Genomic DNA, 26,614 nt, shown 5'->3' with positions numbered 1-26,614 from the left:
TTTTTTTTTTTTTTTTTTTTTTTTTTTGTCATTGGCCTAGCTTGTATAGTCTTGGTGGGGCAGAGCTTAGCACCGGGCTCAGGACTCTGGGCACAGAGTGGCATTTATTACATTCTTGGGTGATAATTGACTAAAGACTCTGGTAGAGGATGCACATTTTGAGTGAATCACCCTGCTTCCTCTAGTGAGAACATATGTGGGGATTATTATAGCAGGGAATCCAAAGACCCTAAACCTATTTACAAATGCCCTGCCCATGCGCTGCCTGCTGGAAAAACAAAAACTTTATTAGAAAAGCACTGAAGCAAACACAGCAAAACATCCAGATTTGCCATAGAAAAGTGGTAAGTATATGGGGTTGGGGGCTTTGTATTATTCAGTGGGTTTGACATATGATACAATTAGGCCCTTGAAGCAGAGAGGCAGATGCGTGTCCATGCCCTGGCTGGGTGTGGTGGCCATCTGCATTATGAATGGTGATGAAATAACCTTCCTATTGGTAACAATGAAGCACTTGCACAGAAACAAAACTGCCAATAAAAATAAAAGGAATACTACAAAGTTATTAGTACAAGTAGAGCAGCATTTCAAAATCACAGTAATAACAAAATATGCTTGCCCCAAATGGCAGAATCCCATTGGCTGGGCGAAGGCACCGAAGGAATTTTGCAATGCAGAGCCTGGCAGCAAGTTTTCTAGTAGAAAAAAAAAAAAAAAAAACCACTGGAATTAATCTTTGGTAAATATGGTAATGTGATAATATTCATTTAATGCAGCCCACCAGAAGAGCTCTTATAGACCATAATTGACCTATGAACAACTTTTTTATACAGTGGACCCCCTACCGCTCTCCACATCTCCAATAATAGTTAAAAGGAAGAGGTTTCAGAATACACTTGCTGGAGGGAAGAGAGTTAAGAAAATTCTCTTCTTAGTTGCTTTCCATACTGTCTCACACTCTTGGATGGCTAATAGGTATGACTGCTTTATGTAGGGGAGATAAGCTACTTAAAGATTATGTTCTGGGAGAATTAGGTGGCCCACTCTAGTGAATACAGTTAACAAATGATCCATCTTAATGTGATTTTTCTTATGTTTTAAGTAGAAATTTTTAGTTTGCCAACTTGTAATACTTTATCCAGAAGTTTACAACTTTCACCTTAGTTTAATGTGATCATTTTAGCTTCCCTCCCCATCCACCCTTTAGGGCTTTTTAAAAGGTTGGATGTGAAAAGGTTATCATTACAACCACTTTGTAAAACTGAGCAAAATCTACTGCAACGGATTATGCATGTATCCTATGACCCAGCAATGCCTCGCCTGAGAATATACTTAAATGAAATACATATTTGTCTTCATCAAAAACCATGTACAAGAATGTTCATAGCTGCATTGCTTGTAGTAATATTTATAACTCCATTGTTTATCATAGCCCCAAACACCCATCAATGTTAGGATGGATAACCACATGGTATATTCACACAATGAAATACTATACAGTTATAAGAATGAATGAACCACAGCTATACACAACAGCACAGTTGACTCTCACAGACATAAGGCTGGGAACAGGAGGCAGACAGATAGGGCCCATACCCGCATGGGTCCATTTATAGGTGGTTCAAACCCAGCAAACCCACTTAATGGGGATAGAGCTCAGGAGAGCAGGTACCTTCAGAGGTGGGAGGTATAGGGTTGATGAGGGCACAAGATGGGCTTCTAATGGGCTTGGCGTATTTATCTGCTCGGGCTGCAACAATAAATACCACAGACTTGGTGGCTGAAACAATAGAAATTTATTTTCTCGCAGTTTTGGAGGCTAGGAAGTCCAAGATTCCAGCTAATTTGGTCTCTGGTGAGGGCTTTCTTCCTGGTTTGCTTTCTCACTGTGTCCCCATGTGACCTTTCTTCTGACTGCACAAAGAGGCAAAAAGTTCTAGTCTCTCTTCCACCTCTTCTAAGGACAACAATCCTGCTAGTTTAGAGTCCCACTGATAACCTCTTTTACCCTTAATTAGCAATTAAAGACCCTATCTCTAAATACAGTAACAATGAGGGTAGGGCTTCAACAAATGAAAGTGCATGTGGTGTGTGTTTGTGTTGGGAGGTGGAGTGCAATTCAGTCCATGGAACTGAGTGTGCTCAATTTCCAGTCCTGGGTGAGGTTTCATGGATGTGTTCTTTCTGTGAAGCATTACTGGGCTGTACAATTATACAGAAAAGAGCATAAATCGTATTTGTATAGCATACTATACTTCAACACAGAGTAGGAAAAAAGGTCATGATGATTCCAAAGAATTTTATCAGATATTTGTTAATTGTCATAGTTTTTTATCTTAATACCAAATTTCCATAAAATTAGAGCCTGATTTTTCTTTTTTTTCTTTTTTCGTAGCTAATTCTACATTTGAGACCTCTAGAAAACTGCCTTTGTTTTTTTCTTATAAGCATTTTAAGAATATAAATAGACATATACTAGCATAAGCATTGCATATGTGAAAGTGAGAGGTATGACTAAATCTATGTGCTCACATATATGCTGGTAAGTGTGTATCATCATGAAAATGATCTCTCGATTTAAAAAATAGTGGATTGGAAATTAAAGTAATTCATAGACTCACCCTAGATTAAGCAAGAATGAGAATAAGTAAGTTTGTTGACTTGGGAGTTGTGGCTAAAGTCCAAGTTAAATGCATGATGTTGTTAAATTCTTTTCTAATCATTGTTTTATTCTTTTAGGGTAACTCGATCATGGAAGATTATTCTAAGTACAATGTTTACATTGATTTTTCTTCTTGTAGGTAAGTCTTCCTAAGTAATGATCCTTAAAAACCATTTCTCTATCTGTCTGCCTGGTGAGAGAGATCTCAACAGAATGACTCATATTTGTAAATAAATGCCACGGAAAGTGCTGGAGGTGACCTGCACATTATCAAAGCTTTTTTGTTTGTTTTTTATTTCTGATTGTAAAGGTAATATTGGCTTTTAAATAGAAAATTTAGAAAGGACTTTTTTCTTTTAGAATTGTGGTTTGCTTTTTGCAAATTTTGCAGTCATATATGTTGCTTTAAAGTTAAGGATTTCTAATATATTTATTGCAAACACATTATACATTTTACCTTTTCTAAATTTAAGTGACTGCATTTGGGAGGTTTTGACAACCAGAAACTCTTGCTCATCACACAGTTCCCCCAAAAATTATTGCAGAATGTGCAGTGTGTAGTTTCATATTGGGAAATATCACAATCCACAACCCCCAGCACACTGGAAAATTGTTCTTTAATATATTGACAACTTAAGGCATGGATCTCCCATTAAAATCAAAGTTTCAACCCAGTTATTGTTATAAAAAAGATCATATAGCATGTGATCTTTCTTATCTGACTTCTTTCACTTAGCATAATGTTTTTAAGGTTCATCCATATCCTAGCATGTTCTTCATTCCTTTTTGTAGCTAAATAATATTTCGTTGTATGTATATACCACATTTTGTTTATCCATTTACCTACTCATGGACATTTAGAGTGCTTTTATGTTTTGGCTATTGCGAATAGTGATGCTGTGCATAAGTGTGTATGTGTGCTTATTTGAACATCTGTTCTCAATTCTTTCAAGTATATACCTAGGAATGAGATTTCTGGGGAGGAACCACCAGACTGTTTTCCTCAATGGCTGCACTATTTTACATTCCCACAAGCAGTGTAGGAGGAGTGCTATAGTTTGGATATCTGTCCTCCCAAATCTCATGTTGAAATTTGACACCCAATGTTGCAGATGGGGGCCTAATGGAAGGCATTTGGGTCATGGGGACAGATTCCTCATGAATCACTTGGTTCTATCCTTTCCGTAATGAGTTGTCACTCTATTAGTTCTTGTGGGAGCTAATTGTTAAAAAGAACCTGACTTCTCCCAACTCTCTCTTGCTCCCTCTCTCACCATGTGGTCTCTGCACATGCGGGCTCCTTTTTGCTTTCCACTATGAGTGGAAGCAGCCAGAGACCCTCACCAGCTGTAGATGCTGGTGCCATGCTTCTTGTACAGCCTATAGAACTGTGAGCCAAATAAACCTCTTTTCTTTATAAATTGCCCAACCTCAGATATTCCTTTACAGCAACACAAATGGATTAAAAACAAGAAGTCCAGTTTCTCTAGATTTCCACTAACATTTTTTTTTCCTTTTTTTTTTTTTCATTACAGCCATCCTGGTGGATGAAAAGTCACGTTTCATCATGGTTTGATTTCTCTAATGACTAATGATGTCAAGCATCTTTTTATGTGCTTATTGACCGTTTGTATGTGTTCCTTGGAGAAATGTCCATTAAAGTCTTTTGCTCATTTTTGATTAAGTTGTTTGTCCTTTTGTTGTTGAGTTGGAAGAGTTTTTTATGTATTCTAGATACCAAACCCTTCTCAGATATATCACTTGAAAATATTTCTTTCATTCTGGGTTGTCTTTGCACTTTCTTTATACTGTCCTTTGATACACAAAGGTTTGTAATTTTAAGGGTGTCATATCGAAGAACCCATTGCTAAATCTTTTTTAAAGAGTTTTGTGGTTTTAGCTCTTCTAATATTTAGGTAATTGACCCATTTTGAGTTCATTTTTGTATATGATGCAAGGGATCCAACTTCATTTTTTGGCATGTGGAAGTCTGTTGTGCCAGGACCATTTGCTAAAAATATTACTCTTTCTCTATAGGGATCTTTGAATGCCTTGTCCTCCTTTCCAAAAACTGAATTGGCTATAGTTGAGTGAGTTTATTTCTGGATATTCTAGCCCATTAGTCTATATGTCTATCATTATCCAGTATCATGCTGTTGGGATTTTGATAAAGATTACTTGGAATCTATGGACAGCTTTAGGTAGTTTTGCCATCTTAGCAATAGTAAATCTTCCAATTCATGAACACAAGTTGTCCTTCCATTTATTTAGGTTTTCTCTATTTCTTTCAGCCATGTTTTATAAATTTCAGTTTTGATTCTAAAGTAAATCTCTTGTAAGCAGCATATAGTTGAATCATGTTTTTAAATTCATTCTGCCAGCCTCTGCCTTTTGATTGGAAAGTTTAATCGATTTTCATTTACATTAATTACTAATAAGGAATGACTTACTTCTGCCATTTTTCTATTTTTTAGAAAATCTATACCTTATATCTTTTTTATTCTTCATTTCCTTCTTTACTGCCTTCTTTTGTGTTTAATTGCTTTGTTGTAGTGTACTGTTTTGATTCTGTTCTGTTTCATTTTATATATTTTTTTAGAAATTTTCTTAGTGGTTACCATGGGGATTTCAACTAAGACCCTACATTTATAACAATATAGTTTAAATTTATACCAAATTAACTTTAATAGAATACAAATACTCTGCTCCTATTCAGCTCTACTCCTCTTTTTTTTTTTCCTCCTTATGATCTGTATTCACTGGGATTTACTCCTCTTTATGTTGTCAGAAATTACATCTTTACCCATTGGGTACCCATAAGCATGGATGTATAATTATGCTTTATAAATTTGTCTTTTAAATTATGTAGGAAATAAAAAAAGAAGTTACAAACCCAAAACAATAATACTGGTTTCATATTTACCTCTCTATTACCTTTACTGGAGATTTTGATTGCTCCATGTGGCATTGAGTTACTCTCTATATCCTTTCACTACAGCCTGAAGGAATCCCTTTAGCATTTCCTGAAGGGTTGGTCTAGTGGTAGAGACACCATGAGCTTTTATTTATCTTAGAATATGTTAGTTTTTTCTTCAGTTGGGAGAATAGTTTTCTCATATATAGAATTTTTTTTCTTTTGGCACTTTAAATATGTCATCCCACTCTCTTCTGGCCTCCATGGTTTCTGAAGAAAAAAATCAGGTGATAATCCAATGAAGACTTCCTTCTATATGACAAGGCATTGCTCTCTTTCTGCTTTCAAGATTCTCTCTGTGTTTTTGTCTTTCAACAGTTTGATTATAATAGGTTTCAGCATGAGTCTTTTAAGTTTGTCTTACTTGAAATTTGTTGAGCTTCTTGGATGTGTAGATTCATGGCTTTTATCAAATTTAGAACTTTTCAGCTATTATTTATTTAAATATTATTTTCTTATTTAGAATTCATAAATTTTAAATTTTGTGGGTACATAGTATATATACTTATGGGGTACATGAGATGTTTTGATACAGGCATGCAATGTGAAATAATCATATCATGAAGAATGGGGTATCCATCCCCTCAAGCATTTATCCTTTGTGTTGCAAACAATCCAATTACAATCTTTTAGTTATTTTAAAATGTACAATTAAGTAATTTTTTACTGTCATCACCTATTGTGCTGTCAAATAGTAGTCTTATTTATTCTTTCTATTTTTCGTACCTATTAACCATCCTCACCTCCTCCATCTTCAACACTACCTTCCCCAGCTTCTAGTAATCATCATTTTACTTTCTATGTTCATGAGTTTAATTGTTTTAAATTTTAGTTCCCACAAATAAGTGAGAACATGTGATATTTGTCTTTCTGTGCATGACTTATTTCACTGAACATAATGATCTCCAATTCCATCCATGTTGTTGCAAATAACATTATCTCATTCTTTTTTATGGCTGAGTAGTACACCATTATGAATATGTACATTTTCTTTATCCATTTATCTGCTGATGGACACTTAGGTTGCTTCCAAATCTTAGCTATTGTGAACAATGCTGCAACAAAAGGGAGTGCAGATATCTCTTTGGTATACTGATTTCCTTTATTTTGGGTATATTCCCAACAGTGGGACTGCTGGATCATATGTTAGCTCTGTTTATCATTTTTTGAAGATTCTCCAGACTATTCTGTACAGTGGTTGTACTAACTTACATTCCCACCAACAGTGTATGAGGGCTCTCTTCTCTCCACATCCTCTCCAGCATTTGTTATTGCCTGTCTTTTGGACATAAGCCATTTTAACTGAGGTGAGATAACATCCCATTGTAGTTTTGATTTTCATTTCTCTGACAATCAATGAAACAGGCACCTCTTCATTTGCCTGTTTGCCATTTGTGTGTCTTCTTTTGAGAGATGTTTATTTGTATCTTTGGCCCATTTTTTAAAATCAGATTATTCAGTTTTTTTTCCCTATAGAGTTGTTTGAGCTCCGTATATGTTCTTCTTATTAATCCCTTGTCAGATGGGTAGTTTGTAAATATTTTCTCCCATTCTGTGGGTTGTCTTTTCACTTTGTTGATTGTATCCTTTGCTGTCAGAAGCTTTTTAGCTGTGATCTCATTTGTCCATTTTTGTTTTTGTTGCCTGTGCTTGTGGGGTACTGCTCAAGAAATTTTTGCCCAGACCAATAACCTGGAGATTTTCCCCCTTATAGTTGTTTCTTATAGTTGTTTCATAGTCTAAAGTCTTAGATTTAAGCCTTTAATCCATTTTGATTTGATTCTTATATATGGCAGGAGACAGGGGTCTAGTTCCATTCTTCTGCATATGAATATCTAGTTTTCCCAGCACCATTTATTGAAGAGATCATGTTTTCCCCAGTGTGTGTTCTTGGCACATTTGTTGAAAATGAGTTTTCTGTAGGGGTTCTCTATTCTGTTTCATCAGCTTATCTCTCTCTTTTTAGGGCAGTACCATGCTGTTTTGGTTACTAAGCTCTGTAGTATAATTTGAAGTCAGGTAATGTGATTCCTCCAATTTTCTTCTTTTTGCCTAGAATAGCTTCAACTATTTGGGGTCTTTTGTGGTTCCGTATAAATTGTAGGTTGTTTTTTCTATTTCTGTGAAGAATGTCATTGATATTTTGATAAGGATTGCATTGAATATGTAGATTGCTGTGGATAGTATGGACATTTAGCAATATTGATCTTCTAATTCATGAACATGAGTTATCTACTTTTTGAAATTGAAGAAATCTCTTCAATTTCTTTCATCAATGTTTTGTAGTTTTCATTGTAGAGATCTTTCACTTCTTTGGTTAATTCCTAGATATTTGATTTTATTTGTGGCTATCATAAATGAGATTACTTTATTAATTTTTCAGATTGTTCACTGTTGACATATAGAAATGCTACTGATTTTTGTACATTGACTTTGTATCCTGCAACACTGCTGAATTTGTTTATCAGTTCTAATAGTTTTTTTGTGGAGTCTTTAGGTTTTTTCCTAATATAAGATCATATCATCAGCAAGCAAGAATAATTTACCCATTTTTTTGTGGTTTTTGTCATGGAGAGATGTTGAATTTTATCCAAATGCTTTTTCAGCATCAGTTGAAAACCATTATATGGTTTTTATCCTTCATTCTATTGATATGGTGTATCACACTGATTGATTTGCATATGTTGAACCATTCTGCATCCCAGGGATAAATCCCACTTGGTCATGATGGATGATCTTTCTAATGTACTATGGAATTCAGTTTGCTGGTATTTTGTTAAGGGCTTTTGCATCAATATTCATCAGAGATATTGGCCTGTAGTTTTCTTTTCTTTTCTTCTTCTTTTTTTTTTTTTTTTTTTTTTTTTTTTTTTTTTTTTGATGTGTCTTTGTCTGGTTTTCATATCAGGGTAATAACTGGCATTGTAGAATGAGTTTAGAAGTATTCCCTCCTCCTCTCTTTTTCAGAATAGTTTGCATAAGATTGGTATTAGCTCTTCTTTAAGTGTGTGATAGAATTCAGCAGTGAAGCCATGGGGTCCTGGGCTTTTCTTTACTGGGAGATTTTTTATTATGGCTTTGATCTCATTACTTTTTATTGGTCTGTTCAGGTTTTGAATTTCTTTCTGGTTCAATCTTGGTAGATTGTATGTGTCTAGTAATTTGTCCGTTTCTTCTAGATTTTCCAATTTATTGGCATACAGTTGTTCATAGTAGCTAGTAATCATCCTTTAAATTCGTGCAGTACCAGTTTTAATGTCTCCTTTATTATTTCTAATTTCATTTGTATCTTCTCTTTTTTTTTTTTTTCTTTAATCTGGTTAAAAGTTTGCCAATTTCATTTAATTTTTCTAAAAACCTTTGTCCCATTGATCTTTTGTATTGTTTACTTCATTTCAATTTTATTTATTTCTGATCTTATCTTTATTATTTCTTTTCTTCTGCTCATTTTGGGTTTAGTTTGCTCTTGCTTTTCTAGTTATTTAAGGTACATCATTAGGTCATTTATAGTATGTTTTTCCTCTTTTTCAATATAGGCACTTAGAACTATAATATTCCCTCCTAGTACGTTTTTTGGTGTATCCCATAGGTTTTGTTTATTTCTTCAAATATTCTTTCTGCCCCTTTCTCTCTCTCTCTCTCTCTCTCCTGTTTCAACACATGCACAATACATATGTTGATCCACTTCATGGTGTCTGATAGGTCTCTTGGGTTCTGTTCACTTTTTCACTTTTTTCTTTCTGTTCACAGACTCAATAATTTGAATAGCTCTATCTTTAAGTTAACTGATTCTTTCATTTGCCTGCTTCAATCGACCGTTGAGCCCTTCTAGTAAGTTCTTCGTTTTAGTTACTCCTCTTTCAGCTTCAGAATTTATATTTGGTTTCTTTCATAATTTATTTTTATCAATATCCTCATTTTATTCATACATAATCTTCCTGGTTTCCTTTAGTTCTTTGTCCATGGTTTCCTTTAGTTTTTGAACATGTGTAGAATAGCTGATTTAAAGTTTTTGTCTCGTAATTCCAATGTCAGATTCCTCAGGGATGGTTTCTGCCATTTTCTCCTTTTGAATGGGCCATACTTTCCTGTTTTATTGTATGCCATGTGATTTTGTAAATTGAACATTTTAATATTATAATTAACAGCTCTAGAAATCAGATTTTCCTATTCCCCAGGGTTTGCCTGCTGTTGCATGTTGAGGGCTGCAATCACTTGTTTGTTTAGTAACATTTTCAAAAAAAATTTTTTTTTTTTGAGACAGAGTCTTGCTCTGTCACCAGGCTGGAGTGCAGTGGCGTGATTTCGGCTCACTGCAACCTCCACCTCCCAGGTTCAACCAATTCTCCTGTCTCAGTCTCCCGAGTAGCTGGGACTACAGGCAAGTGCCACCAAGCCCAGCTAATTTTTGTACTTTTAGTAGAGACAGGGTTTCACCATGTTGGCCAGAATGATCTCAATCTCTTGATTTCATGATCCGCCCACCTTGGCCTCCCAAAACTATTTTTAAGACTGTATTTCTTGTCATATATGTTTACTATTCCACTATCTCAGTGGTTAGCCACTGATTTAACACATATTTCCTTGAATTCCTGAATCCAGAGAGAGAGAGAGAAACAGAGACAGAGAGGATTACTCTCTCAGTCTTTGCAGCTTGGCTCTAAGCTGGGACACTCCTTCGAGACTAAGCCAGGCCACTTACAACTCTGCCTTAGCCTTCACCTCCTGCTTATACACAATCTACAGATCCACCAGAGGTGCAACCCAATATCTTCTTGAGGTCATTTATGAACATGTATCCAGTCCTAGAAATGTACATTACATTCTCTCTTTCCTAATATATGATGCAGCAGTCCTTCTGAGCCCTTTTTCCAGCAAGAGACTGCCTCTTTATTCATGGGCCTTTGGGTCTGTCTGCCACTTCCATCATCTACTGTCTTTTGTCCCAGTTGGGCTTGGGCAGTGTGTCTTTGAAGTCTTTCAATAGATATTGCCACTTCCTAGAAAGCTATGGGAGTGGAATAAACACAGGTCAGTTTCTGTGCCAGCCCCTCAGGGAACCACTAGATGGGTCAAAAAACATTGCCATGGTATTTTAAGAACAAGGTCTATAATAAGGGATGTGAAATGCTGTCCCTATAGCTGCCACCACCAGGTTGGGAAATGGAAGATGGTAGTCAGGTAAACAAAAATGCCACATGATCTGTTTCTAGAAACTAGCCCTCCTATCCTTAGTTATCTGGCTGCTGTAGGTTTTGGATTAGATTCCAGAGTTCTAAAAAATTTGATTCTGTCAATCTTTACCAGCTATACTGTTTATATGGAGGCTTGATTTTTTGTGTGTACTATTCCACCATTTTCCATGATGTCACCCAAGGATCTGATATTCTTAAGAGTATATATATTCTTCATGTTTAGGGAAATTCTTATGAATACATGTAAAATATTTTATGTTTCCAGAGAAACTCTTTAATCAGAGTTTGTCTTTTCTTTAACAGGACTCCTAAGTCATCAGTGGCTTAAAGAAACAGAGGTTCCTCAGAAATCCAGACAATTATATGCCATAATTGCAGAATATGGCTCAAGGCTTTATAAATATCAGGTGATGTTTTGTTAAATCATTTTGTATATCACTCATTTGAAGTTTAATATGCTACAAGGCTAGTTCAACTTTCAATATGTTATCTTTGTTTTATATGAGAATATCTGATAAAGTAAATGTAGGAAATGGAATTCTATTAAGTGGTTTCTATGGTTTGATTGTGACCGCCAAACCTCATGTCGAAATTTAATTGCCATTGTAACAGTGTTCAGAGGTAGGACCTTTAAAAAGTGATTGGATCATAAGAGCTCTGAATTAATGCCATTATCATTGGAATGTGAGAGTCAACTGAAGAGTGGGCTCCTAATAAAAGGATGAGTTTGGCCCCATTTCACTCTCTTACATGTTCCTGTGTCCTTTCATCCTTCTGCCATGGCAGAATCTTCACCACATGCCAGTGCCATGGTCTCAGATTTCCAAGCCTCCAGAACTGCAAGCCAAACAAACTTCTGTTGTTTATAAATTACCCAGGCTGTGGTATTCTGTTATAGCAGCAGAAAACAGACAAAGACAATCGCTTTATAGCTATGACATCCTAAAAATTCTCCACAGTTCCCCAAGAGAATCTTAAGCACAAATAAAATGGCAAATAAATCTTTATCATCAACTTCTGCCTGACACTGCCTGACACCAGACAGGAGTATGGCACTTCCCTTTATCCTGAAGCTGGTTAGATCTAAGTCAGCTTAGACTGAGGCCAGTCATTAAATGTCCTCTTTCTGATTCACTCTACCCCCAGCATTCCAGAATAAGACTTGCCCATCCTATGCTCAGAAACTCAGAAGACTGGAGGGAGGAGGATGGCAGTGTAACCACCCAAAGGGTTCACCTTGCCCATTGCCTTGACAGAGCCAATTTATCAAGACAGGAGAATTGCAATAGAGAAAGATTAATTCATGCAGAGTCAGTTGTGCAGGAGACGAGAGTTTTATTATTACTCAAATTAGTCTCACCAAGCATTTGAGGATCAAAGTTTTTAAAGATAATTTGGCAGGTAGGGGTTTCGGAAGTGAGGAGTGCTGATTGGTCAGGTTGGAGATGGAATCATAGAGGGTCAAAGTGAGGTTTTCTTGCTGTCTTCTGTTCCTGGGTGGGCTGGCAGAACTGGTTGAGTCACATTACCGGTCTGGGTGGTATCAGCTGATCCATCCAGTGCAGGGTCTGCAAAATATCTCAAGCACTGATCTCAGGTTTTACAATAGTGATGTTATCCCCAGGAACAATTTGGGGAGGTTCAGACTCCTGGAGCCAGGGGCTGCATGACCCCTAAACTGTAATTTCTCATCTTGTAGAGAATTTATTAGTCCTAAAAAGGCAGATTGGTCCCCAAGAAAGAAGGGGATCTTTTCAGGAAAGGGTTATTATTATCAATTTTGTTTCAGAGTCAAACCATGAACTGAGTTCCTTCCCAAAGTGAGTTTGGCCTACTACTCCCAGGAATGAACAAGGACAGCTTAAAGGTTAGAAGCACAATGGAGTAGGATGGGTCTTGTCTCTTTCACTGTCATAATTCCCTCAGTTATCATTTTTGCAAAGATGGTTTCAGCAGAAGCTATGACCAGGTCCCTGCTGCTCTGTGGGAAGATGGACAGACATGTTGACCTGTCTCCACCAGTATGCTGACCTTTTAACCCATAGTGACTTCAGTGACCCCAGTCAGTGACCTTGGGCCTGACTGATCAGATTCATACTTCATACCCTTTTCGCTGAGGGTCTCTGAAATCTTCTTCTTCCCAGTTCCTCCAGCAACTGCCTCATTTCAACGTGTCTTGCCATGTGAAGTCCCTAAAGGGAGGAGACTGCACGTGTATGATGCCCATAGCATTCCAGTCCAGTGAGGAAGCCTCCCTGGACGTTCATAGGTTGATGCCCGGGATAACTCCTATCTCAAATGTGCTACTCAGTCTGCATATGTTGAGAATCTGTGAGACCCCAGTCCTAGACAAAAGCACAGCCACCTGGGAACCCCACAGAGAGAGTCAGCTCAGATAGCTCCTACTCCACGAGGTCCTCACATCAAAGACTAAGACCAAGCCCATGGGAACTGAAGCTGGATAGTTAGGTCATCACCAGAAAAGCAGAGATGAGCATGCAGAGTGGTCAATGGTGGCTCCAATTATTGCCAATTTGTGCCTAAGCTTCATTGTGATGGTTAATTTTGTGTGTCAGTTTGACTAGGCCATGGTGCCCAGATGTTTGGTCAAACACCAGTCTAGATATTTCAGTGAAGGTATTTTTTAGATGTGATTAACATCTAAATCTATAGACTAAGTACAGAAGACTACCCTCTACAGTGTGGGTTCATCTTATAGTCATTTTAAGGTCTTCAGAATAGAGAATGAGATCCCCCAAGAAAGAAGAAATGTTGTCTCCAAATAGCCTTCAGACTTGAGATGCAACATCAACTCTTCCCTGGTTCTCCAGCCTGCCAGCCTGCCCTGAAAACTTCAGACTTAGCCCCTTGAGCCAATTTCTCAAAATAAATCTCCCTATATATATACATTGGCTTGGTTCCGTTTCTCTGGAGAATCCTGACTAATACACTCATAAGTTTATCTGGCAGGTTCTGTTAGTGCCTGAATATCGGGTGCCCCTTTGCCCATAGTCTTCTGCTGCAGATCTTTGCAGGGATGGTTTCTTTCTGAAATTCCAGCTAGCTCAAATGTCTCCTCATCAGACAGGCTTCTGTGACCACCCAAACCACCCGTGACAATATCCAGGTGTAGATGCATCCTAGTTTTACCCCTGCTTTATCTTAGACACTCATCGATTTCTTTACCAACTCTCTTTTTGCATTCTCCCCTTTTAACTAAAATGTAATGATCAAGGAGCTTATCTAGAGCCTAGAAGAGTCCCCAGGTAAATGGAGGCTTAATAAATATATACATTAACAAATAAATAAATAAATTATCTGAGACTAATCACATTTTTAAAAGGCATCCTACCCTTCTACCTTTTGATTTTAGACTAACCAGCATACTCAACAGCAAATTCAACCCTTTAAAAATGTCTAGCCAGCCCAACATGGTGGCTCATTCCTGTAATCCCAGCACTTTGGGTGCGTGAGGTGGGCAGATCACTTGGCTCCAGGAGTTCAAGACCAGCCTGAGCAACAAAAAAATCAGCCAGACATGGTGGCATATACCTGTAGTCCTAGCTACTCTGGAGGCTGAGGTGGCAGGAGCACTTGAGCCTGGGAGGTTAAGGCTGCAGTCAGCTGTGCTTATGCCACTGCACTCCAGCCTGGGTGATAAAGCAAGACTCTGTCTCAAAATATAAAATAAAATGTCTATGGCCGTGTTTCTAAGGACAGTATTTTTCGTGAGGTTGAGGTTGAGCTACGATCATTTAATTTTTGACCAGTGTTAACCTGGTTTTCACATAGACAAGAGCACTGTCAGAAATCACTGGAGACTGATTGTAACTTATTTCTACGTGAGTTCTTTATAAATCCCAAGCTACATGAAGTAGACGCTGTTTCTCAATCTCCTGAGCTCAAGCGATTACAGGCATGAAACACTGCACTCAGCCAGTAATAGATTTTAAATATGCCCCCTTGCCTTTAGATATTATTTTATAATGACATTTAATGGATGGTAAAATATTCCAATGAATATTTCCAATGAATACTTATTTCTAAACAATTGGATTGTCTCTAATTTTTTAAATATTATAAACATAAACATCCTATGGCTTAATCAATTTGCCTCTCATTGATTACCTACTTAGGATAAACTCTTAAAAGAAAAACAAGTAAAGAATATTTATAATTTTTAGGTGACTTTGTTTTCATATTGAATCCTAATGATTTGATATTACTTTTCAAAAAGCTGGATATATCGCCCCATATTCCACCATGGAGAACAGGATAATGGCAATAATTATGCATCAGAAGGGATCCTAAGAACACTAAATATATATTACACTTTATCCTCGAAATGACCTTTCAGTAAGGGTATTACTAAATCCATTTCTAGATTAGGAAGCTGGATCAGCACAGTGAAGGAAGGCAACCTGTGGTCACACCACTGCATATTCCAGAGCTGAAATAGTCCTCCCTGAGGATCCAGATTTTGTTGAGACTGGGCCTGCCATTCAGATTAAGACTTTGCTCACTGCTACACTGAGAACAAAATTTTACTGTCACATGGCACTTTCAGCACAGTCTTAATCCATTTGTGCTGTTATAACAAAATGCCATAGACTGGGTAACTTATAAACAACAGAAATGTGTTTCTCACAGTTCTAGAGGCTGTGAAGTCCAAGATCAAGGCATGAGCATTCTATGTTTAATGAGAGCTTTCTTGTGTCTTCACATGGCAGAAGGTCGAAGGGCAAAAAGGGCCTAAGCTAATTCCTTTGAGCTTTTCATTAAAAGCACTAATGCTATTCACGTGGTTGGTACCTTCATGACTTAATCACTCCCCAAAATACCCTACCTCTTAACACCACCACAATGGAGATTAAGTTTCAACATGAATTTTGGAAGAAACATAGATAGATATTCAAGCCATAGTGATCACAGTCATGAGTTCAAAACAAATGACTTCAAATTTCTTACTCCAGTATTTAATTGGTTTCTATCTTAAAACCTGTATTAAGCAGCAAGCTTAGTTATTTACCCACAACATAGTCTGTAATCTCTATAGTTTGTAGGATTCACCTTGAAGTCATATGGTTTAAAATTAGATATCTTATGGGACTTCACTGAGAAAAAAAATTTTAATACTATGTAAGAAATTTGTTAACACATCATTGAATTTATCCTGGTTCAAATTACTACAGCCATGTTCCAAGGCATAAAGCTTTGGGTCTCAGTCAACATTATCTGGAAACAAACAAACAAACAAACAAACAAACAAAAAACAAATAAAACTGGGCTTTGCCCGTGGCTATTTCTTTGCCAGCCTCTACCTGACGCTTTCATATCTCAGGAGGCTGTAAATTGACAGCACATGCAGACAGACCCTACCTTAATCCATGGTTAGGATAGGGCACAGGGGCTTTGTTGCTGAAAACAATATCCCTGGAGGCTGTGTCCTCTTAATGAGTGCTTTGGACATTTTCACATCTGATGAGGCTTTCTCTGAGGTAGGCTTTGTCATGAGGCCAACAGCCTACAGGGAGGGATGTTTTAGGAAGGTTCCTAGGACACTGAACCCCCATCTCATTGCCAGAAATGTTGCAGAAAGATCATCAACTATACACAAAGCAGCCTTTATAACACTTTTGATTTTCTTTTTCCACATTGTGGATGTGGTAAATTTTGGTCATTGGCCTGCTGCCCCCTTTCCCGCCCATTTGGTTGCTGTGATGCTCTGAAACAAATTTATAGCCCACAGCTAATAACTTTCAAGAATTTCAGGCACGAGTAGGTTCCAACCTCATCCTTCTTGCATTGCCTTACTCTTCCAATCTTTATTTTATCTTCACTTTGACTTCCTCACTCACTGTTTTGTCCTACATGTTCCTATACTATATATGTTCCTATAGTAGAACTTGCCTGAAATGCTTTTGGGAATGAGGCAAAATAAAAATGTTTTAAAATTGTGAAAATTTTATTTTCAAGGAACTCTCAAGTTCATTTATCAGCAAACTAACTGAGGAGTGTTTTCTATATGTTATTTTATGGCTAGAACAGAAAAAAAGAAACAAATTGAAAACACTGCTCCTAGTGACAGGGAACTTGCTCAAACAGAATGCGAAAAACTGGAAGTGAGAATATCTACCAATGATAAGCTCCCAAATTCACATCCTTGTCAAAATCAAAACGATGAGGAGAACATATAAGAAGTGTAATTGCTCAGAACAAAAGTAAGGCAATATTTTTCCATGTGTCACACTACATTCCATTCTGACACCATTCTCACACGTGACACAACAGCACCATACAAGATACAACACATTTACAGTATGTGGCACCATTTTGGGCAGAGCAAACTGATAAAAAGCCAGTCTTTGAAACAGAAAAGCAGGCTAATTACTGAATAAAGATGGAGCATTATTTCCCAGATAACACACTGATGGTCACTGTAGGAGATTGAAAGGTGATCCCCAAAAAGATATGTCTACCTCCTGACCCCCAGAACCTGGGAACGTGACCTTTATTTGGGAAAAAGGTCTTTGCAGATGTAATTAAGGTTCTTGATATCAAATCATCCTAGATTACTCAGATGGGTCCTAAATACAATGACAGGGATCTCTTTAGGAGACTTTACAGAGGAGAGAGACACAGAGAGGAGAAGCGGAGACCACGTAAAGGCAGAGGCAGAGACTGGAGCGATGTAGCCACAAGCCTAGGAGTGCCCAGAACCACCAGAAGTTAGAAAAGGCAAGAAACAGAATCTCCCTGAGGACATGTAGACACGCTGACCTCACACTTCTGACCTCCGGAACAGCAACAGAATAAATTTCCATTGTTTCAAGCCACCTCGTTTGTGGTCATGTGTGTCAAGAGCCCCAGGAAACTCATATGGTCCCTTTGAGTTATCTGTTGGGCACCTGAAGTATGAGCTTTGTTGCTACAAGAAAGTGATCATTAAAGGCAAAGGTGTCTGCTTCCCAGCCTGGCAGGGAGAGTATGTGGATGAGACAAAATTCTGGAAACTGCTGTGGGAATCCTCCAAGATTTAAGTTTAAACCCAAGGGAATTGATTGCTTGGGTCAGACTTCGTTTTCACACTTATCATTCCTCCACTCTGATCTACATTATTTTCTTGGTACGTAGTCAAAGATACTGCCTCTTAATTGATAAATCACTTGAGTAAAACATATCAGGGTAGGGGAGTTCCAGATATGAAGAAAGGATGTCAGGAGCCATCTGTTGATAGGCATTGTTGACTATTTTTCCTGGAATTCTCTGGGGAAGAGATCACCCTTCCACATTTGTCCTCCCCTTCTCACCAGCTTGTCCACTCAGTTGGCTTCTGAGCCCTTCAAGATTGGTGCCCCAAGGTGCTCTCTTTTGCCCTCCTTTCTCTGTTGGTAATATTATTGATCTTCTCCAACCATCCCATTTTGGAATAGAGGCTGTGCATGTGTGCATATGAGCATGGGCATATATGTGTATGAGTGTGTGTATGTGGAGTATGTGTGTTTGTGTGTGTGTGTCTCATGCTGGGTAAAGACAGATGGGAAGAGAGTGCAGGGCTTTGGAGGCTCCCAGGCTAATGACTTGTAGAGCATTTGAAATGTGAGCACCCTTAGCCGGCTGCGGTGGCTCAGGCCTGTAATCCCAGCACTTTGGGAGGCCAAGGCCGGCGGATCACGAGGTCAGGAGATCGAGATCATCCTGGCTAACACGGTGAAACTCTGTCTCTACTAAAAATACAAAAAAATTAGCCGGGCATGGTGGTGGGCGCCTGTAGTCCCAGCTACTCAGGAGGCTGAGGCAGGAGAATGGTGTGAACCCGGGAGGCGGAGCTTGCAGTGAGCCGAGATGGCGCCCCTGCACTCCAGCTTGGGCGACAGAGCAAGACGTCCCTCTCAAAAGAAAAATGTGAGCACCTGACCAACCACCGTCATCTGTGGCAGGGCCTGGAAGACACACAGCAGGATGAGCTAAGGGACATAGAGGTGCTGGCCACCCAGGCCCAAGGTCTTCTCAGTGACAGGAAGAGGCGGCTAGGCCATTCCCCCATTCCAGGTGAGGAACCAGCAGCCCAGTAGCCCGGTACTGCAGACCAGAGTGCTGCCTGCATTCTGGCATCCTCTATCTCTCCAGTGTTTATGTTTTCACTGACCGCCTCCACAGAAGAAAGTCCTCTGAAGGCAAACGTTGTGTCCAAACAGTAATTTTACCTTTTCCTGGTTTCTTGTCTTAGTTTGGTAACCACCAAGACCATCCACCCAAAGACTATCTATATCACACATGTCACCAATGTTAGATACATTTTTGCAGTTTTCTGATTGTGATGGCCAATCTAGCCCAAAAGTAATCACATCCCTTTCTTATTTGTAAATGGGAGTCTCCCTCCTTGTTCAGGGACAAGCCCAAAGAGCTCAGCATGCCCTCTAATGTCGCCATGTGCTCCTTGGGTTTTTCCACATTCACCAGGGGCGCCTCTCGCCTTTGTCTTCCCTTCCCTCTCTTCCTCCTCCCTCTATTTTTTCCTCTTCCAACCTCCCTTTCTCCTCCCCATCAGACTGTGTTCAGGCCTTTACAGTCTTGAGAAACAGGAAATGATGTGCCCATCCAAGAGCTCCTGTTGAATGTCACTCATTAAATAGATTTGCATTACCTCATCTCCTTCAAATATATTCATGATGTACAGATGAGGCTGGGAAAGAGGCGGGCCACTCAGAGGACGCTCCTGAGTTCCAGCCAGGACATCTATATATCAGGAGTCAACATGCTATTTATTTTCCTTTTCTGAGAAAACAAACAAACAAACAAAAAACTCTACTTGAATAAGCAGAACTCAGAATGATTTATCTTTTTCTGTTGTTTTCAGGCCAGACTTCGTATGCCTAAAGAGCAACTGGAATTTTAAAGTGAGTGAGATTTTTTGCTATGTATCTCTTTTGGTGTGGTTTCAAATACTGAAATGTTTTGTACAAAAAAGTATAAGAAAGAAAAGTTACTCCCTGAAATAACTCAAAATTTCATTCCCAGAAATAACTATTATTAATAGTTAATGACATCATTCCTAGCATTTCTCTATGTATATATGCAGATGGACAGAAAGGAGGAAGAAAAGAAAAAAAAGAAGATAGAAAAGATTAAAGGGTTAGAGGTGAATTAATCTACTCCTGCTGTGTTTAGTATTAAAAATAGTACATTTAGATTTCTCAGAAGAAGGAAACAACCCAATTAAAGTTGCCTTCTCTCACTTGTGCATCTACATAATTTAAAACAGTAACATTTTTAGTACTTTAGAAAATTACTTGCCCCTTTATATATTTCTACTTCTATGGAGCATTCCTTAACAAAATACACACTGAGGTGTGCTTTCCATGTTATTTATGATAATTAAAAATGGAAAACAACCCTATAAGAAAAATAGGCCAATGGTTAAATACATTGGAATATATTCATGAAATGAAGAATTATAAAGCCATTTAAATAATTTTAAAATAGGTGTAATCATTTGGAAGTGTAGTGGAGACACAAAATTATAAATATTATTTCTATTTTGTTACTAATTTTTTGTATGGAATAAAACTGGTAGAAAGTCATTAAAATTTAACAGTGTTTATTTCTTCTAAATGCTTGGTTTTCCCCAATTTTAAGCATGTATTGTTTTACAAATGGGGAAAATACTAGATAAGTAGTGTTTATACTTTTCAGCATAAAGAAATACCTATTCGCTTGACATTTTCTTTTTCTCTCTACTAGTAATTTTCAAACTGTAAACACAGAAAACCCATTCTTGGGAAGTAAAATCTTGCATGCTCAGGCTGTCAGTCTGGTAACCAGTCGCTGCCCACTGGCTGGATCCTCCAGCACCCCTTGCCCAAGGCACTTCCACTGAACTCAGGCTACAGTTCAAAAGCCACTGCTCTGTACTACACTGGAAATGCAAGGTGTTCCCAGTCGGAAGGAGGGAACCAGTGGGATTTAGGATTCACCTGTGTGATATCACTCAGGTTGATTGAGCCTTGCCTGTTGCCCTCTGCAGAGCCCGGCCAAGCACTAGGACACCCTCAGCCATGTGACCCCTGGATGTCCTCGGGTTTGTTTGTTTTTTAGTGAAGCATGATGCTTTAGAGAAATGGGCGTGCTCTGCTCTCCCCTCACTCAAGAATGTATATCTTCAACAATATAAAGCACCTCATCACATGGCAGGCTCCGAAGCCCAGCCACAGCTGATAACAGGAGCTTTACACTTTCTTCCTCTCATGCTGAGGTTCTCCCTTTACAGGAAGGAAAGCCAGACTCTGGAAAACAATTTTCGTAAAATTCTACTTTTGATTGAACAAATAGATGTCCTGAAGGCATTGCTTAGAGATATGAAGGATGGTACGGACAATAATCACAGCTGGAACACCCATGGAGACCCTGTGGAGGACCCGGACCACACGGAGGTCCTGGATGGGGCAAGGCGTGTTGGGCGGGATGGGGTGGTGGATAGTGACGATGTCCAGAGTGACGGGGAGTATGTCCTTCCAGTGTCACATCCACTTCTTCTCCCAATGGGAAGTCCAGTGTTGACTGATATTTGGTTCGTGTACAGAAACCCACTGTTTCATAAATGCTGTGTCACAGAGAAGACATTCTATTGCATATGACTTACTTCACACCAAAATAAATAACTGTTCTATTTTCCAGTAAAAAAGAAAGAAAGAAAGAAAGAGAGAGAGAAAGAACGAAAGAACGAAAGAACAAAAGAAAGAAAGAAAGAGAGAGAGAAAGAAAGAACAGTCTCTGAGCTGTATACACAAATACCTTAAATAGCAAAAGATTTGCATTCATCATCTTTGTAGCTAATGTACTTAGTCTAGTCAGCATCAGATTCAGGCAAAACTGTGTTGGAAACCATGAGCTCTGTTTTGCTTCTTTCTCTTCTGCTGTCATTACTACTTTCTTTTTCTTCCCTAATGTCTACTTTTTGAAATACGCAGCAATCTGACACAGACCACCTGCCGCCCGCTAGGCCCCATTTCATCCTTGTCACTGTGAAGGTGTTAAATTTAAGCAGCTGGAACTTGAACTGTTGTGCCTGCTTAGGGTGCTTATGGTTTTGTTGGTTTGTTTGTTTGTTTGTTTTTGTTTTTTAGAATGACAGCATCCTTCAGAACCCAGTATTAATTAGTGTCGGTGAAAAATGTCTAATATAAGTAATCATGTAGTCTGTGTAAACTGCCTTGATTCCCAAGTAACTCTAGAATGTTCAAGTCTTTCAGTCTTTACTGCTAACCACAGGACACTAATGAGGGATGGAACGCAGTAGGTCACAGCACAGCCTCACCTCACACCTCACCGGGAGGGCACTGTGATGCAGTGGTTAGGGCTTCAGAAGTGACCCTAGGTCCACCGTGCTGCGTGACCTTGTGGGAATCCCTGAACACACCTTGGCTTTATTTACATCGTGTCCCTGAGAGGGACACTTCCAGGAGCCGTGAAGATGTCAGTCCATGACTCATGCACAGTGCCTGGCTCAGAGTGCAGCTGATGGGTGCTCACTGCTATTCTAATTTTGCAAATTAGGTCCAAATCAATAAAACGAATGGTCAAAACTCAAGCAGTTGGCAGATATTGTTAACAGAAAACTGTTTCTAAAATTTCTACAGGAAATGTCAAACTTGGTCAATTATGTACTTAAAAAGTTGAGAGAAGACCAAGTCCAGATGGCTGATTATGCTCTGAAGTCGGCCGGTGAGTACAGAAAAAGTGAAAAGAGGAACATTTAAAAAAAGAATGCTTCAGGAGTGTCTCTATCCTCTACGTCTGTTTATGAGGAAAACATGTTTATCTGGTAACTTGAAAGGGGGGAAATTAATCAATTTAGATAATAAAGAAGAGAATAGAAATAGTTGTCACTGATTGCTTTCTGTGTGCAAATGTTCCAGGGAACAAAGCCTGTGCAACTTCATTAACACGCATCTAAAAGAACCACCAAGAAAACCAAGATGCCACAATGAAGTTGTGAAAGGCACAAAATATTAGGACATTTTACATTATTATATACTAAAATGACCATGATAACCAATCTAAATGCATTATTAGGGATTAAATGACAGTGTTTAAAGGTTATATATAATGTTCCTAATATATTTCAATTAAAATTAATTCTTAAGGGCTAAGGCTATGAATCATTAACCTTAATCTTCTCTACCATGCTCTGCCTATAATAGACTATGAACAATATATGTTCAGTGAACAATGTGGAAGGAAAGAAGAAAGGGACAGAAGGAGAAAGGAAATATAAAACACACAGTAATGCTAATTTTAATCAATTGATAGTCAAATTTATGCCAGGGAAATAAATTTCCAGCTTGCATGAACTGGAGAGCATTTGGAACAGCATGATTACTCAGGCTTGTGAGTGTGTGTTTTTTGAGAGAGTGAGTTACAGGGCAGAACTTTCCTGAACCTGGTTCCCTAAAGCATCAGTGTCGGGGTAAGATGGGAGAGGGACCATAGTTCTTTATTTTTTATTTTTTATTTTTTATTTTTTTTGGTCTTGGCATTCTGATACACTTTTTAAATGCTTTCTTCTTTGTATTGATGTATTTACATCAATTGATGTAATTACAACTTCCATTTTGAAAAGCCTATGATGACGAATGTAGGTGCACAAGTAGCGCATGGAGAGTGAGGAAAAGAAGGAGATAATCGGGCTTCTCTGTAACCATAGATGTGGCAATAAATGTCAGTTCTGCTTTGGCTTTGGCCAAGATGGAAAAAGCCTGTTAAGTCCCTTCCAACTGATTACAATGAAAAAAAAATCTGGACAAAATTCAAAAAGCAACTAACTGAGTGGGCTGAAAAGTAAACAAAGCAGGCAGTTGGAAGAGGGGAACCAAAAACTGTAGCTGTGAGCCCTGTGGGAGTTTCCTTTTTTCTTTTCTTTTCTCTTGCAGCGTAGGCTGAGGCAGGCAGCAATTACAGAGCTGCAAACGTGGCAGCAAGTTGGGCAGCTAAAACTGAGAGAGGCCCCATTTTTCTTGCCAAAGACGCAGAATAAAGTAGTCCTATGGGCCAGAGAGGGTGGGGAGAAAGCCTGGGAAGGCAAAGCTGCAAAGAAGATGCCTGCTCACCTGCAGGTTTGTGGCCAGCTTCTGGCCTCACCTCTCAGCTGCCCATTCATGGGAACAGACCCAAAGCAGCAAAGTGGAGGCTTTGCGCATTTGGCAACGATGTAAACTATGGCTCAAGTCTTGGACTAACCCCTGAGTGGTACATGGACATGACAGGCCTGTAGCAAAGGTTTTGAGGACTGAATTGAGATTGGAACCACCACCCATAAAAGGAGGGAGGACTCACATTTCTAGGCTGATTGATGAAGCAAATGAAAGCATTCCCTAGTGGATTGTTATGGGACTCAGAGTCTTACGATATAATATTCAGTATGTCTAGGGTACAAATCACAATTACTTGGCATGCAAACTCCTAGGGAAATAAGACCAACTACCAAGGGAAAAGACAACAGATGCCAACCCCATGATGATACAGATGTTGGAATTGTCACACAAAGACTTGAAGCAGTTAGCATAATTATGCTTTATGAGGTGAAAGTTAAGTACACTTGAAATGAATGAAAAGACACCTGTTCTCAGCCAAGAGAATAAAAAGAACTAGATGGAATTTTAGAACTGAAAAATACAATATCTAAAATAAAATTGACTATATATGCTTAATAATAGAAAACAAAATAGAGAAAAAAAAGTAGTGAAGTCACTCCTATTCAACACAGTATTAGAAGTCCTGGCCAGGGCAATCAGGCAAGAGAAAGAAATATAGGGTATTCAAATAGGAAGAGAGGAAGTCAAACTATCCCTGTTTGCAGACAACATAATCCCCATAGTCTCAGCCCGAAAGCTTCTTAAGCTGATAAACAACTTCAGCCAAGTTTCAGGATACAAAATCAATGTGCAAAAATCACTAGCATTCCTATACACCAACAAAAGTCAAGCCAAGAACCAAATCAGTAACGAACTCCCATTCACAATTGCCACAAAAAGAATAAAATACCTAGGAATACAGATAATTTTGGAGGTGAAAAATCTCTACAAAGAGAACTACAAACCATTGCTTAAAGAAATCAGAGATGATACAAACAAATGGAAAAACATCTCATGCTCATGGATAGAAAGAATCAATATCATTAAAATGGCCATACTGCCGAAAGCAATTTATAGATTCAATGCTATACTTATTAAACTACCATTGACATTCTTCACATAACTAGATAAAACTATTTTAAAATTCATATGAAACCAAAAATAGCAAGGGCTATCCTAAGCAAAAAGAACAAAGCTGGAGGCATCACATTACCCAACTTCAAACTATACTACAGAGCTACAGTAACCAAAACAGCATGGTACTGACACAAAAACAGACACACATACCAATGGAACAGAGTAGAGAACCCAGAAATAAGGCCACACACAACTATCTAATCTTCTACCAATCTGACAAAAACAAACATGGCAGAAAGTATTCCTATTCAATAAATGGTACTGGAATAACTGGCTAGCCATATGCAGAAGACTGAAATTGGACCCCTTCCATATACCAAAATAAAAAATAACTGAAAATGGAACATAGACTTAAATGTAAAAGCCAAAACTACAAAATAAAATAAAAAATAAAATAAATAAAAAACCCTGGAAGACAACCTAGGTATTGCCTATGAAGTCACTCCTATTCAACACAGTATTAGAAGTCCTGGCCAGGGCAATTAGGGAAGAGAAAGAAATAAAGCACATCCAAATAGGAAGAGAGGGAGTCAAACTATACCTGTTTGCAGACAACATAATCCTATATCTAGAAAACCCCATAGTCTCAGCCTGAAAGTTGTATGTACCATTCAGGACATAGGCATGGGCAAAGATATCATGACAAAGACATCAAAAGCAATTGCAACAAAAGTAAGAATTGGCAAATGGGGTTTAATTAAACTAAAGAGCTCTGCACAGAAAAAGAAACTATCAGCGGAGTAAACAGACAACCTACAGAATGGAAGGAAATTTTTGCAAACTCTGTATCCAACAATAGTCTAATATCCAGCATTTATAAGAAACTTGCACAAATTTACAAGAAAACAAAACAACCCCATTAAAAAGTGGGCAAAGGACATGAACAGACACTGCAAAAGAAGACCCGCATATGGCCAAAAATCATTTGAAAAAAATCTCAACATAAGAGAAATGCAGGCCGGGCGCGGTGGCTCAAGCCTGTAATCCCAGCACTTTGGGAGGCCGAGATGGGCGGATCACGAGGTCAGGAGATCGAGACCATCCTGGCTAACACGGTGAAACCCCGTCTCTACTAAAAAAAATACAAAAAAAAAAACTAGCCGGGCGAGGTGGCGGGCGCCTGTAGTCCCAGTTACTCGGGAGGCTGAGGCGGGAGAATGGCGTAAACCCGGGAGGCGGAGCTTGCAGTGAGCTGAGATCCGGCCACTGCACTCCAGCCTGGGCGGCAGAGCGAGACTCCGTCTCAAAAAAAAAAAAAAAAAAAAAAAGAGAAATGCAAATCAAAACTGCAATGAGATAACATCTCACACCAGTCAGAATGGCTATTATAAAAAAGTTAAAACTAACAGATACTGGCAAGGTTGTGGAGAAAAGGAATGGTTATACACTGTTGGTGGGAGTGTAAATTCTTTCAACCACTGCGAAAGACAGTGTGGTGATTCCTCAAAGACCTAAAGACAAAAATACCATTCGAACCATCAGACTCATTACTGGGATATCCAGAGGAATGTAA

General features: G+C 38.6%; 1 protein-coding gene across 1 annotated transcript in view; it reads left to right on the top strand.

The window, feature by feature from the left end:
• The window catches only part of SUN3 (Sad1 and UNC84 domain containing 3), a 46,805-nt gene that overhangs the window by 970 nt on the left and 19,221 nt on the right, over positions 1 to 26,614 (top strand). The window contains 5 exon segments of the mRNA XM_017868554.1: positions 2,740 to 2,801; positions 11,135 to 11,238; positions 19,692 to 19,735; positions 21,087 to 21,264; positions 22,471 to 22,555. Coding sequence (XP_017724043.1) covers positions 2,740 to 2,801; positions 11,135 to 11,238; positions 19,692 to 19,735; positions 21,087 to 21,264; positions 22,471 to 22,555 — 473 coding nt within the window.

This window comes from Rhinopithecus bieti, unplaced genomic scaffold, assembly GCF_001698545.2.
Source record: "Rhinopithecus bieti isolate Rb0 unplaced genomic scaffold, ASM169854v2 scaffold_3527, whole genome shotgun sequence".
NCBI classification, from domain to species: Eukaryota; Metazoa; Chordata; class Mammalia; order Primates; family Cercopithecidae; genus Rhinopithecus; species Rhinopithecus bieti.
This window is presented reverse-complemented; position numbering and strand designations above follow the sequence as displayed.